General features: G+C 42.6%; 2 protein-coding genes across 4 annotated transcripts in view; both read right to left on the bottom strand.

Moving 5' to 3' along the window:
- LOC149346374 (uncharacterized) overlaps positions 1-13,904 on the bottom strand; it is a 105,419-nt gene that overhangs the window by 39,392 nt on the left and 52,123 nt on the right. The window lies entirely within an intron of this gene.
- On the bottom strand, positions 8,717-12,964 carry LOC149346377 (uncharacterized). Its single transcript, XM_089586382.1, has one exon. The coding sequence runs from the start codon at positions 12,586-12,588 to the stop codon at positions 11,404-11,406; it is 1,185 nt and encodes a 394-aa protein (XP_089442508.1). The 5' UTR covers positions 12,589-12,964; the 3' UTR covers positions 8,717-11,403.

Here is a 13,904-nt window from a genome sequence, read left to right as displayed (position 1 = left end):
ACCGTGCACTGATCTATGCAGCAGATACAACGCCTGCAGAAACGTGACACGAGTAGCCCGTCTTTGCGCAAATTGTTTTTCAAGCTTTTTCTTTCTTTCGCCTCACCTCCTCCCTTCCCTGCTTTTCCTGGGTCCGGTCGCAACAAAAAACCTGCTCATCCCTTGTTTTTCTGTCCCCGAGGGCTCCTCTATGTCTGTCCTGTCCCTCCCAGCCCCCTTCCTCGAAATGACACGGAGGCGACTCTACAACCCACTACCGAACATTATAAGCCACCCTCCCAACAACACTCCCCCGTGACACTTCCATGAAGTGGCGAGGAGGCTCTGATTCTACTTGTTCACTGCGCCCGGTCACTTCACGGTGACGTCAAGCAGAAGTGCTCCCCGGCCTCTCCTGCGTTGTTTGGGACAGGTTTTCTCTCTTGCGGTTGGGTTGAGTGTGAGGCGACGAAGGGAGCTGCGAAAACACGCTGGCACTCGCTCGTTCTCGTTGAATTTGTGTTATACAGTTTTTTGCGCCTTTCCTCGTATTTCCTTGATCAATTCGCAATCGAAGATGACGCCTTCCTACGCGTATGTCGAGTGCAAATATGGTGGAACCCCATCGTCCCAGTCTCAGTGATGAATGACTTCGCTCCGAAACACGAGAGTAGTGAACAGCAACATTTACTGACGTTTGAGAGGTGAAGGAGGATTTTTTGATAGCGATATCGTGCTGCTAGGACGTAAGTACACATTTGAAATCACTGTTTGTCTAAGTACTGCCTCTGTCTCAGTTATAGGCTCGGCGTCAACAGAAACTTTCTAACTGTTTAGAGCCTTTTTTTAATTAGCCACTTATAGATTGCACAGCGTAGAGGGACAAAGTACCGCAAAATTTTCTTTCAATTACATACCAAAATTTGTCTTTCACGGTAACATGACTAAAATTAGTTTTATGGTTGGTTTGTACTCTTTCTCTACAGAGGCATATGGTGTATACGTGCGAGAGCAATCAGCGATAAGCATCCTGAGGGGGAGCGGCTCAAGGCCCTGAACAAACATCACGCATCGCATCGATGCTGTGGAATATGATGACCACGCAAGCATTGGAAACATCCGAGCAAGAGATTTTTCATTGCTCTAAATCAAAACTTGAAAGTTTTTCTCTGCTCGTAGTATTTAAAAGCTGTACACAGAAAGCTGCTTCTTTAGCAATGAGCTTCGGCAATGGTTTTACACGAGTTTGTCACCAGGTCTGCAGCATGCAGTAGGTCCTAGAACTTATGGTTCTGTATGCACTTGGCAGCAGTTGGTAGAGATGCCTGTCGTCTTTATTGAAGTATGCTAGCAAAAAGTGGCACTTCTAATTGTGATATAATTACCATGCTAACAAAATCAGTGTTCATACTGTACCTCTCCTGCTTGGAAAGGATTCGACAAGGGCTTTTTGAAAATCTGGCTAGTTTCAGAGTTTCTGCAGCGGAAAAGTGTTTTTTGACAGGCCCATGCCAAGAGATTCAGCACAGGGTTGCTCGAACTTCGTGTATCACATGGTGGCCAGGTTTTCGTGAAACAACTCCTGGAATCCGCCAAATTCAGCGAAATTAGGAAAAAATTGGTTTTTATGAAGGAGGAAGCATCCAGAGCGCTAGGAAGAGCAAAGGACGACCTTTAGAGCCTCCCACAGGCTACAGAGAGATAAATTACTGAAAACCTGCTGATTTTCAGAAATTTTAAAAGGACTAACACTACTGAAGAATCATCAACCATTAAGCAAGTTGCTTAAAAGCGAAAAGAAGAATCTTAGAGAGTTTTGAAGCATCAGGAAGAAACAAGACTCTCAGAACGGGACTGCCCCAACAGAACTCACTTTTGGACCTGGCAGAGAAAACCTTTCCTGAAGCTTTGGGTCAAGCTACAGAGAGGCCGAAAGTCGACAATGAAAGCAAGAATGCCACAATCTAGCACCAGTGAATCCAGTGAGGTGCAAAAACAAGCAAAGAAAACCAACATGGATGACTCAGTATTCAGGAAGCCACTAAGCCAAAAAAAGGCTGGCAAGAAAGCAACGAAAAAACAACCAACCGCACCTCCTCCAGGAGACAACGAAGAATATGACGACGAAACAGAGATCGTCAGTGTCAACGACGAAGGGGAGAACACAAACGAAGGATGCCAATACAACAGATCCCAAAAAGACATCAGCGAGGACGAAGAAGACCAGGACAGCCAGTCATCCAGAATCGAGTCAAGCACCATCCTGTCAAGGATAGGGAAGATTGACAAAAACATTTTCAGCGCCCTGGTGAAAATCTCAACTATCACAGCGGGCCAACCTCAGCAGAACAAAATCACGAAGCAAATCGACTACATACTTACCGAACTCACAAAGCTCAAGACTCGCATTAGAGATATCTCACGAGAATGAGTTCTTGAAGAGCAGTCTTGCTGAGAGTAGGGCGAGAACAACCAGTCTCCACAAACCTACTCGGAGGCCCTCAAGGGCGAAGAAAGACAGAAGCAAGGAACCAAGGAGACGAAAGCAATCCTCATCACGTCGGAGAAGATGAAGCATGAGAAGATCATGGACGTACTGAGGCAAATTGACCCTGTGGATCTAGACATAAAAGAGACCACTATGCGACAAGGGAAAGAGGGAATAGTGATGACGTCCACTCACCTGGAGTCGCTGGAGGTCATTAAGAACCACATTACGAACAACCCCAACATGAAAGACCTCCAAGTCAAAGACGCCAAAGGAAGAAAGACTGAGGTGAAGATAGTAGGGACAGAGGAGGAGACGGACATTGACTCCCTACCAGAGAGAACCATAAGGCAGAACAACCTGAACTGCAAGAAGGAGGACATCGAGGTGAAAATTGCCTGGAACGGACGGAATGGAAAGACCGCAGTCCTGGCACTCAACCGCAAAGGCTACAACGAACTGAAAGAAAAAACCCATGTAAGCATCGGATGGGTGCAATGCCCCATCTACGATAACATCAGACTGCCCTGATGCACGAAGTGCCCGAGCTTTGAACATAGCTCCCAGGGGTGCAGACAAGCCGAACGATGTTTCAACTGTTCACGGAAGGGCCACAAGGCAGACGAGTGTGAACATGAACCATCCTGCCTCCTGTGCAGGAATGCAGGAATCCCAGAGGAGGAAACAGGCCACTCTATGATGTCCTTCTTCTGCCCAACGTATTTGAAGAAGGCAAAAGAAGAAAAGGAAAGGACCATCCAAAGATTGGCTTAAAACTCAATCCTCCTCATGGCAGGTCCGACCACGCCTCAAGATCTTGAAGATTTGGGAACAGACGCTTTAAGTACTATTCAAGTTAATCTCGGGAGGTCGTTTAAAGCTAGTCAAACCCTCCAATACTTTCAGGACGAACGTCATCATAGTATAACTTGCATGCAAGAGCCTTACTTGGAGGCCTTAATGCTTAAAGTCTTACAAATTAATTTAGCCCGATCATTCAAAGCAACACAACATTTATCTACTAGCCAGACAGTTCATCAGCAAGATTTGACATTAGTACAGGAACCATATATATTAAAGAACAAAATTATTGGGTTTCCTATTAAAGAGAAAATTTTAGCAGTTAATGTTAACCCGAAATGTGCAATAATCATTCACAATGATAGAATAGGAGTCTTTCCATTAGTTCTACAACAAAATGTAGTGGCCGCTAAGATAACTTGGGAGGAAAAAACTTTAATTGTTATCAATTGTTACATTCCACCAACAGATAGTATAACTCCCATCCTTAATGAAGTAGAGAGCATATTAGAATTAAATGAGGGTAGCTTTGTTATAATAGCTGGTGATTTCAACGCCAAGAATCATATCTGGGGAGGAAACAAAACAGATGCTAAAGGCTTAGAAATTATAGAGTTCATAACCAGGAATCGGCTAGCTCTTCTAAATAATCCGGATAGTTCTCCCACATTTGAAAGCGAAAACGGGAAAAGTTGGATCGACCTCACCATGTTATCAGAATCCTTATTTAAATATCATAGTAAATGGAAAGTATTGGACGAATTCACTAATAGTGATCATAAACATATTTCTCTGCAACTTTTTAATGAAGTAAAGTCCACTGAACTTCGGCTTACTCAGATGGGGCAACTTAGGGTTCTTGAAACACTAGCAGAGGACAGATGGATTAAGGAGACGGCGAACACATATATCAACTCTAAACGACACCTAAATTATATAGTTACACACCATTACGAGAAAATTAAGGGCTTAGTGAAAAAATTCTCTAAAAAACAGAAGAATAAAACTACTATCAGTAAACCATGGTAGACACCTGATCTGGAAATAGAAAGGAAAAAGGTAAATGCACACAGAAGATATCAGAGAGCAAATGATAACTTAAAAGAGGTTTATCGAGGATTATATAAAGCAGCAGTTCAGACATATAATGAGAACCTTCGGAAGGCAAAAGCTGACTCATGGAGAGAATTCTGTAAAACTATAAAGGATCATAACCCCTTCACCCTTCCATACAAATTGGCAGCGAATAAGGTCAAAAAAGCGATAGCTATCCCTAACATCCAAGTTAATAATGGACAAATTGCGAACTCCGAACAAGAATCTGTAGAATATATATTAGGCAATCTTTACGATATTAGGCAACCCAATGAAGGTGAGGAAAACGTAGAATTAGATAATATTCAACAAGACCTTGGAGAAAACGATATAGAATTCACAGAACGAGAAGTTGAAGCAGTAATATATTCATTTAAAAATTTCATAGCAGCAGGGCCTGATGGTTTGAGAACACCCTTTATTCAATCAATGTATAAGAGCAACAAAAATTTCTTTCTTAACATTTTTAACTCTTGTCTTCGCCTAGGATGTTTCCCTGAAAGCTGGAAAATTTCAAAAGTTATTTTAATTCCAAACGGGAAAGGAGAAGTAACTAATTTCCGCCCTATAGCAATTAATTCTATTCTCGGCAAAATCTTGGAAAAACTATTGAACAATAGAACCTATTTCTTCTTGGCACAAAATGACCTGCAACCTCAAACACAATTTGGATTTAAACATAAAACCTCGGCTACCATGGCATTAAATTATTTTTAAAAAAATATCAAATTTCAAAGTGATAATGGCCAGAAAATGATTATAATCTCATTGGATATTAAAAATGCATTTAATTATATTAGTAGAGGAAACGTGGCAAAATTACTTGCAAAAGCAAAAATCCCACATAATATATATGAAGTAACGTTAGAAACTTTAAGCAATAGGATAATTAAATATGAGTCTATAAATTGCGGCCTGGAATATAAACTTAACAAAGGATCGCCCCAGGGGTCACCCCTGAGCCCATTGCTTTGGAATTTGATTATGGCCGAACTGCTGACACTGCCAACGCCTCCACAATTCCAAATACAAGCTTTTGCTGACGATATTACTATTTTAGTTAATGGAAGGTCCAGAATAGAGCTAGAACAAAATAGTGAATTAGCATTAGATCACGTATCAAAATGGGCTGAAGAACAAAGCCTAGTCTTTAACTTCAAGGCTTACCAAAAAAGACCCCCGCTAGTGAAAATGAAGGGGCAAAACCTTCAGCGCTGCAAGGAATTGAAGATTTTAGGTGTAATTTTTGATGAACAAATATGTCTTTTCTCCCCCACCTAAAATACATACAAGGAAAAATCACGAACATTACCTTAATGTTAGCAAAATTTACTGGCAATAATTGGGGGATAACGCCAAAACACCTTAGGCAGTTATACTTTAGAGCTCTTGAAAGAGTAATTATATATAGCTCTCCAATATGGTATTCGACGCACTCCCATTTTCTTAGAAAATTAAAGACTATTCAGCGAATTCCCCTACTAAGAATATGCAAGGCATATAGGAGAACTCCTAACTTAACTCTGAATATTATGTGTAATATTCCCCCTCTCTATATAAGTATCGAAAAAGAAAAGTCTTTTTAACATTTTGCATAACAACAATGCATTCAAATTTGAGGGTAGAGACATTACAGGAAATGATGTAGTGAGTAAAATGGACAAATGAACTGTTCATCCAGCCAAAAAATATGGTATCCCATATAACAAGAAAATCATTGCATCAGACTTTCAAATTTATACCGACGGGTCAGAGTCCTTGAATACTGTAGGATCAGCATTTGTAGTCATTAATAAATGGGGCAGTACTATACATTCAGCAAAATTTAGACTCCCTTCTTACAGTAATAATTTTATAGCAGAAACCATAGCAATTAAGGAAGAAATTAGTTTTGTCAAAAGTCATGGAGAACCAAAGCATTATCAGATTCTAACGGATAGTTTATCAACATTGGAAGGACTAAGTAATCCTAATAATAGTAATTACTTCATTCAAGAAATTAAAGACAAATTAAAACAAGCTATTACATTTGACCATTACTTAAAAGAATGTAGCTGTATGAGAAACGAAATAGAAGCGCTTAGCAAACTAATAAAAGGAGATGTGACAAGACATAAACCTGAATTAATTAGAAACACCAAAACAACTAAAATTATTGAAGAAATTGTACAACGTATAAATGAAAAAATGGTATCTAGCAACTAAACATGTAGCCCCGTCCTGTCCTCATCTTTCTGTGTCCTGTTTTAAACGCTACGTTTGTTCGTTCAGATTATGTATGACCAACTGGCCCCACAGTGTACTCTGTTAAACTAAACACTGACCTGGAATTCCGTCGCTAGACGGGAGGGGGATACCAATGGTATCATAACCCCCGAGGCAGACACGTTTCTTGGTCAGCGTATAAAAGTATATAGCCTCATTATTGGAAGAAAATCAGGGGAACAAAATATCTTGTCCCTTCTCCAATAAGCAAGTATTAATCTTATTATTAACCTTCCCATTATAACTTAGAACTGGAGGTGTAAATAAGAGAGCAAGATACATATTGGAAGTATCACCAGAGAGACTACAAAACATAAAGAGGAGAATCGCAGGAATGAAAGAGGGAGGGGAAGTGAGTTTTATTCCTATTTTTTCCTTCTCTCATTTGTACATATTGACCACCTGTACATTCTTATTAATCTGAGGATTTCTTATTTGTCATCTTAATTATTATTTTTTCCATTTTGCTGAATCTGTAATATTTCTATTTGGCCCCTACAAAATATTTAACTATCCTTCTAGTACAAGAATACTCAGTAAGCATTTCCTAAAACCATTACAGTCCATTTCTCCAACTAATTAAAGCCTATATTAGCACAAAAAAAAACAGAGGAAGGGCAAATAATATTAGGAAATACGCGAAGGGAAATCAGGATAGTATCGTAATAGTGTAACCAGAAAATATTACTCCGGCAGAGAAATAATCCTTGTTTTCTTGAGTTGGGAGTGTTGCAGAATGTGAACGCACACCGAGGAGCATGGCAATGGGAACCAGCGACCGCAGGGCCTGGATTGCCAAGTACGCTGGGAGAGCCAACACCAATGACATGGCCGACACTTGGTTGGATGTCCATTATCCAGCGGGAGCATAGTTGCTTCAACACACGACTACCGCACAGTGACGACACAACATGAAGAATTTTAGAAGAGAAGAAAGAGAAGACGGCGATTAACATAAATTGGCAGTTCTAGTTGAACATGTTAACAGTTATTGTTAGAATCTTTGAAGAATCAGAGAATTGTAACCAAGAAACCAAGAATACCATGTAATTACTACATAACCTGCTGTATTAAATAAAAGCCGCTGAGCTGGGCCCCCCCTTGGCGGTGGTGTCGCTGATGATGGTAGACCCCCTTTTTTATTATTCATTTTTTTTCCTTTTCTGCAATGCAAAATTGTTTTTTTTTTCCTTTTATTTATATTATATTGGTTTAAGCCTGTTGTGCGTACGCGGTGCAGGCAGGGGCATATTATTTTTATTTCTTTTTGGTTGCCCCAACCTAACAAATGTACCTCTCCTGCACAGCAGTGGTGAGGTTTTAAACTGCCCTTTGGTTCGTGATGTATTGGCTGTTTTTTTTTTCTATTGCAGTTCCATCTGACAGATGGAATAACGATTTCTAGTGCACAGGCCGCAAAGATATTGGGAAACAAAAATTCAGCGTTACTGTGCGAGGACACTGCCCAGGCGGCGTGGGCAAGCGAAGTACTAGCGAAACAAAGCATCAGTGGCGTGATCGCGCCCAAGAAGCAAGCATTAGGTGAGAAGCCCAAGCAGCCCTTGACGCCACAAAAAGTTGACGCCGTGACAGGTAAGTCATGCATTGCTGCTTGCTGGTTTTGCTCTAAGGCTAAATGAGACTTCATTTTCTTTTTGCAGCCACAATAAAGAATTGGGGTGCTACAAAAGGCATCGACGCGTCGGACATTGTGCGAAGCATGCCACGCCTGCTTACTGAAAAAATTCAGGACGTGAGGAAAGTGCTTCGAAAAATCGACTGTGAGAATTCCATGAACAAATAAAATAATAACAGAGTATAAACACCTGTTTTAAGTTGCACGTTTTCTTGTTTCAAATAATGCATTAGACATTAGAGTACATGGATTACGGCATGGTGGTCTCCTATGACTGCCAAAATAATTTTGGGTCACATACGACATGAGAAAACTGCAATATGCAACTGCTGACATGTCATTCCAATGCTATTTAAGCAGGGTAGCTTTGTTCTGAATGAAAACTACGTACTAGCAATTATGTGCACCACACTGTAATCCAAGTATTCCATTGTCGAATGCGTCATTTAGAGCTCACTACACCTGCCTCTGGTACCAATAAAAAACAAGTTGCAGTAGGCATCAATGGGGACCAGTTGCAGTGGGGACCAACTGGGAATGGTTCCATACATCATCTGAACTGGAACCAGTTGGATTCCCAGTTGGAAAATTTTCGCCAGGGACGCACTACACAGTCAGTGGTGGCTGCCAGAGGGCGTCACGGCCACTGCGAACAGCTAAGGGATCGGCAACATAGGCGTGCCTTCTTGCGCATGCCGTGGTGGTGCGATATGTAATTCTATGTGCATTAAACGTGTTGTGTGTTGCGGTGTGTATCTCTATCCAAGACACAATAAGTGGCGACAAGGATGATATAATACCCGTGTCACATGTCACCTTTAATGGTATTAAATGTCTAATGCCTTAAGTTTTCATGCCATTCCCACGTTGCCACACGCAAAAACTTAAGACATTAGCCTTACTGCCATTAGCGACCTACTGAGTTCAACACAACTTATTCAATCATTGAATGTATACTCTCATCACTCTCCTGCCTAGCTATGTTCCAATAGCGCTCCTGCATATAGGCAAAATTATATTAACCAAAACACACCTTTATCAATTAACAAATAATATACCTGTAACATGCAGACAAAATAAGCAGCTTTTCAAGTAATATACATAAAAGTCATAAAAAATTCATCCTTCATCAGAAATTGCTTTAAAAATTGAAGGCAATCGTTTAAAAGTTAGCAACCATGAATGCGAAGTACGAAGCGCAGTCAACAAGTTCGTTGCATCCGTGTCTGAACGCGAATAGCATCCTGTTCGTTGAAGTGAAGCCATGCTTCAGCATGGCTAGCATGGCGGGAACTGACCGTGCCCCCTGGACGGACAACGAGACCGAAGTACTAATAAAACTTTGGGAAGAAAACCTAGATGATTTGCAGGGCCAAAACGAAAAAAAAACCCGGTAAAGTATACGTAGCCATAACAGCTAGACTGGCCGACCATGGGATCTTGAAGACGAGAGCACAGGTTCATTCCAAGATAGAGAATGTGCGTGGGAAATACAGATATGCGTTTTCTATTCTGTTATGATTGTAAAACTAGCAATAGAGGGAGAGTAGCGTCCTGTTCGTCGAAGTGGGTAAAGCTTCAACATGGCTAGCATGGCTTGAAGGGACCATGCCACCTGGACGGGCGACGAGACCGAAGTACCAATAACACTTTGGAAAGAAAACCTAAATAATTTGTGGGGCCAAAAAAGAAAAAAACAGTAAAGTATACGCAGCCATAACAGCTAGATTGGACGACCATGGGATCTTGAAGACGAGAGCACAGGTTCATTCCAAGATAAAGAACTTGCGTGGGAAATACAGATATGCGTTTTACTTCTATTCTGTCATGATTGTAAAGCTGTAGAAACAGAGAGAGAGAATGACTCCATTTGACTTTGAAGTGGAGTATTGTTTTCTCGATACGAGGTTGAGCTTGGCAGCGTGGCACACAAGGAGGACGAACAGCGCATGACCAGCTGCAGATAATGCATGATGTCTGTTCTGCGTGCTTCTCTTCGCAAAGCATGCACTTGAAGCAGCTGCGCGCATATATCAGTACATGGTGGTGACAGCTGCACAACACCATGTCTATACTTGTTTGCATGCAGAGCTTAGACAGCCCAATGCTCAAATACTTGCTGAGCTAGTTGCTGTACCGTCTGCATTATTAACAACCTTCACAGCCCCGTGTTTTATCTGCACGGCAGTAGAAGATCACATGCATGTAGGCAAACCCTTTTTGATATCCAGTTCCGGCATGTGAATGCAGGTATTAGTGCACAGTGTTTGTTTGAGTTTGCCACAAGTTTGCTGTTGGGCACGTCATGGACACTGTGACTGACAAGCATGAACTGCACTTGCTTATTGCAGATCCAAATGCAAAAAAAGAGCAACGGGGTCTGAAGCAGTTACATGGAAGGTTTTCTGGGCCATTCATCGCTTCCTGGGCATGCTTCCAGTGAGCGATTCCAGCCTCGTAATGGAGAGTAGATGTGTAGCACCAACTGTTCCTCAAGTTAGTACAAATGTCCATTTGGTTGTATCCATGCAACATTTCTATGGCACGAGTCCATCACAGCAGGAAGAGGGTGCTTTAATGCTCATCACAGGACTTTAGTGCTGGTCATTTATGCCCTATGCACCTCATACAGCTGATCCAGACAGCGGAAACTGGTGATGAGGTCAAGGCTACTTCAGGAACGCCGCAACAGGCTGCCACAGCTGAATGCACCAGTGCGCCTAGCCCACCATGCAGCACCTACGAGCCATTGCTGTGCAGCAGCCCTGTGCCCCTCCAGCGTCCAGTCGGAATAGAAAGTGTGGTGCAAGAAAAGATAACGCTCTCTCAGACTTACACCCCTGCCCCACGGCAAATTTAATGTCATTCCCATAGAATGACATTCATTCAAAATGACAGTTTGCTGCCACACGAGAAAATACAATGTCATTCGATGAAAACTACATCAGGGTTCATAGCCACCGTGAAGGAAAAAATTCAAGGGTTTTTAAGGACTTTCAAGGCCCTAACAAAGAATTTTCAAGGACTTGAAACTAGACTTTTTGAGATCATAGAAAAAGACCACAACATGTTTTACAGCAAGGAAGCACATCTTTTACTGCACACAAGCAAAAGTAGGCACATTTTCCACAATCAATAGCTAACTAGCTTTTTTTCTCAAATGTATTGCATACAACCCACAAAAAGAGGCCCATTCTGAAACAGTGGTCTCGTGATTAAGTTCCTGAAGCTTTCCCTTCAACTTGTCATCAATTTCTGCAAGCTCCAGAGTCTTTTCTTTTGCTGTTTTTCTCAAACTGTTGGACTTCACAATGAAGGTGATGTCGCTTGTAGCTTCTGCCCGCTCAGCGTAGTTGTCAGCACAAGCTGTTAAATTGGCAATTGTTGCCTCCAGCTTCCTCCTCTTCACCTTCATGCCATGTATTTCTTCTTCAATGTGGCTTCTCTTTGATGCCTTTGACTGTTCAATCGCTTCTTTTTTTTTATCCTCCAAGTAGGCTCGATAGCGGTTGTGTGCAGCCAAGACAGATCTACGCAACTCCTTCATTATTACAATGTTCAGGATGCCACCAGCCTTGCTTACTGCATCGTAAACGATTCGCTGCGACACATATGAGATCTCCTTCAGGTTTTCGACAGAGACGTGGCGGTTCACACTGAAGCCTCTTTCGACAGTTGCCTGCCCGTGGCTCAAGACGAGAAGAAGTCGCACAACTTTCCACAAGTGCTTATAGGATGAGTCAACCTTCAAGAGCTCAAGGTAGAACTCGTCTAGGCTACAAGAATGTTTGTCAAACTGCCGCAGGTTGTGTTTCTTCTCTTGCAGAAGTTCTGTGTATTCGCCTAGGACCGAATCGCGCTCATGCTCACCCAATCGTCTCACCGCAATGAGGGCGTCTAATACTTTCCTGAAGCCTGTGAGGCACTCATTTGGTTTCGAGGTCATTTGGCGAGGGTCTAGTGAAGACAGGCTCCTAACTAGATGGTATGCCAGCGGGCTCTTTTGCAGAATTTTCTTGGCGGTACTAATAAGGAACTGTTTGCATTCCATCCTGAAGGCAAATACGTCCTTGGCGCTCACCTTTGCGGCTTTCACCATTTCTTGAGCTGCATGCCCAATGTCAACTTTCTCTGAAGATGCATGGTTATTTGGATCTGCGAGATCCATTTTGAGCAAGCCAACAATTCCTGTCGAAGCTGACAGCACTGGGCACTTCATGAATCTCGTGAGAAGTTTCCTCACGAGACACTCCACATCTCTTTTTAAAAAGAACATCAGCGGTTTGTCCATTTGGTATTCCGTGAGGAATGGTTTCAGAATCATCGCGATGCCGAGAGCAAAGTTCAGTTTGGCCAACAGCAGAGGGTCTTGGCAAAATTCGCAGAGCTGTGTAAATGACGCACACTTTGGCAAGTTCACCTCTTTCTTTTTTGCACATTCCACGTACCTTTTCACATCACCCGACAGCGCAATGGCACGTTCGATCACAACATTTTCTACCCAGCGATGAGCAACAAAGTTGAGAGGAAATGTAATTTGGCCTGTCACAGTAGAGAAGTCTTCCCTTCGAGCTGGCGCATCATGAAAAATGGCACTGAGGCTTGAAAGAAGATTCTCTATGCCCCACTTGCTGGCAACAACACCCGCCCTGTAAGCGTTATGTATTGTATGCAGTCCGCAAGTGCCCAGGTCCAAACACTTGATGATTCTGCTGCAAGTGTTCCTGCATTTCCCTAAAACACTTTAGGTTCACATTGGGGCCATCCATAGACAGCTGGACAGCTTTCGCTAGTGGCAAATCTCCCAAGACAGCCAGAAGCTTCTCCCGAAGGTCTTCGGCAGTCGAATGTCCCATGAACACCGATGTATAATATCTCGTGGTTACACGCTCGGGCATGGTACTCCAGTACCGCAAATGGATGTCCATTTGTTTTTTCTGCAGGCAGTCATTCAAAGACTCAAACAGAACGGTGTAGCCATCAGATTGCTCCCATTCACGTTGCAGGCACGAGAGAAAAAATGGTCTCAGACCATGGCACACTACGTATGCAGATTTTCTTTCACCGCAGGAAAATGATTTCGCGACTTCGCTATCAGGGAACATTTTCTTGAACAATTCCCCTGTGTGTGATGACGAGTTGTAGGAATAATGTGATGTTACCATTTTCAGGGTCCACAGTATCTCTGCGTCGGTTACACACTCGTGCGCTTTGCACAGGCTGCTCACATCCGACGACGTTGATGGGGCCGGCTCGATGCATTGCTCAGAAGCAATTGCCGTCAAGTAGTTCCGCATGGTACTATTCGCCATAGTTGCTTTCATGTTCGCAATGTGTTTTGCGCTCTTCATATGACTTCTGAGGGCCGATTCACCCATTGATGACACATCGAAGGTTTTCCCACATGTCTTGCACTTTGCCCGATGAGAGTGACGTATCCGGAGAAATCCAGTCCCTGTAAGCAGCACTGTATAACCACGATTGCTGGAACTTGCACTTTCTCGGCATATTGCAGATACGTAAGACGCAACAGAAGGTAGGCTTAGCTGCGGTCGTTGCCGCCACTGTAACCAACTGTAATCACGCTACTGCGTTGTGGCTACAGAAACGGATTGGATTGGATGCGTTGGTTGGCTCGAG

The sequence above is a fragment of the Amblyomma mixtum genome, chromosome 4, assembly GCF_055824585.1.
Source record: "Amblyomma mixtum isolate Tamu chromosome 4, ASM5582458v1, whole genome shotgun sequence".
Classification (NCBI taxonomy): Eukaryota; Metazoa; Arthropoda; class Arachnida; order Ixodida; family Ixodidae; genus Amblyomma; species Amblyomma mixtum.
The sequence above is the reverse complement of the archived record's forward strand: the minus strand, read 5'-3'. Positions and strand labels throughout refer to the sequence as shown.

Bases quoted from the DNA above. Each gene is read 5' to 3' on its own strand.
- LOC149346377 (XM_089586382.1), bottom strand. From the start codon at position 12,588: ATGATTCTGAAACCATTCCTCACGGAATACCAAATGGACAAACCGCTG.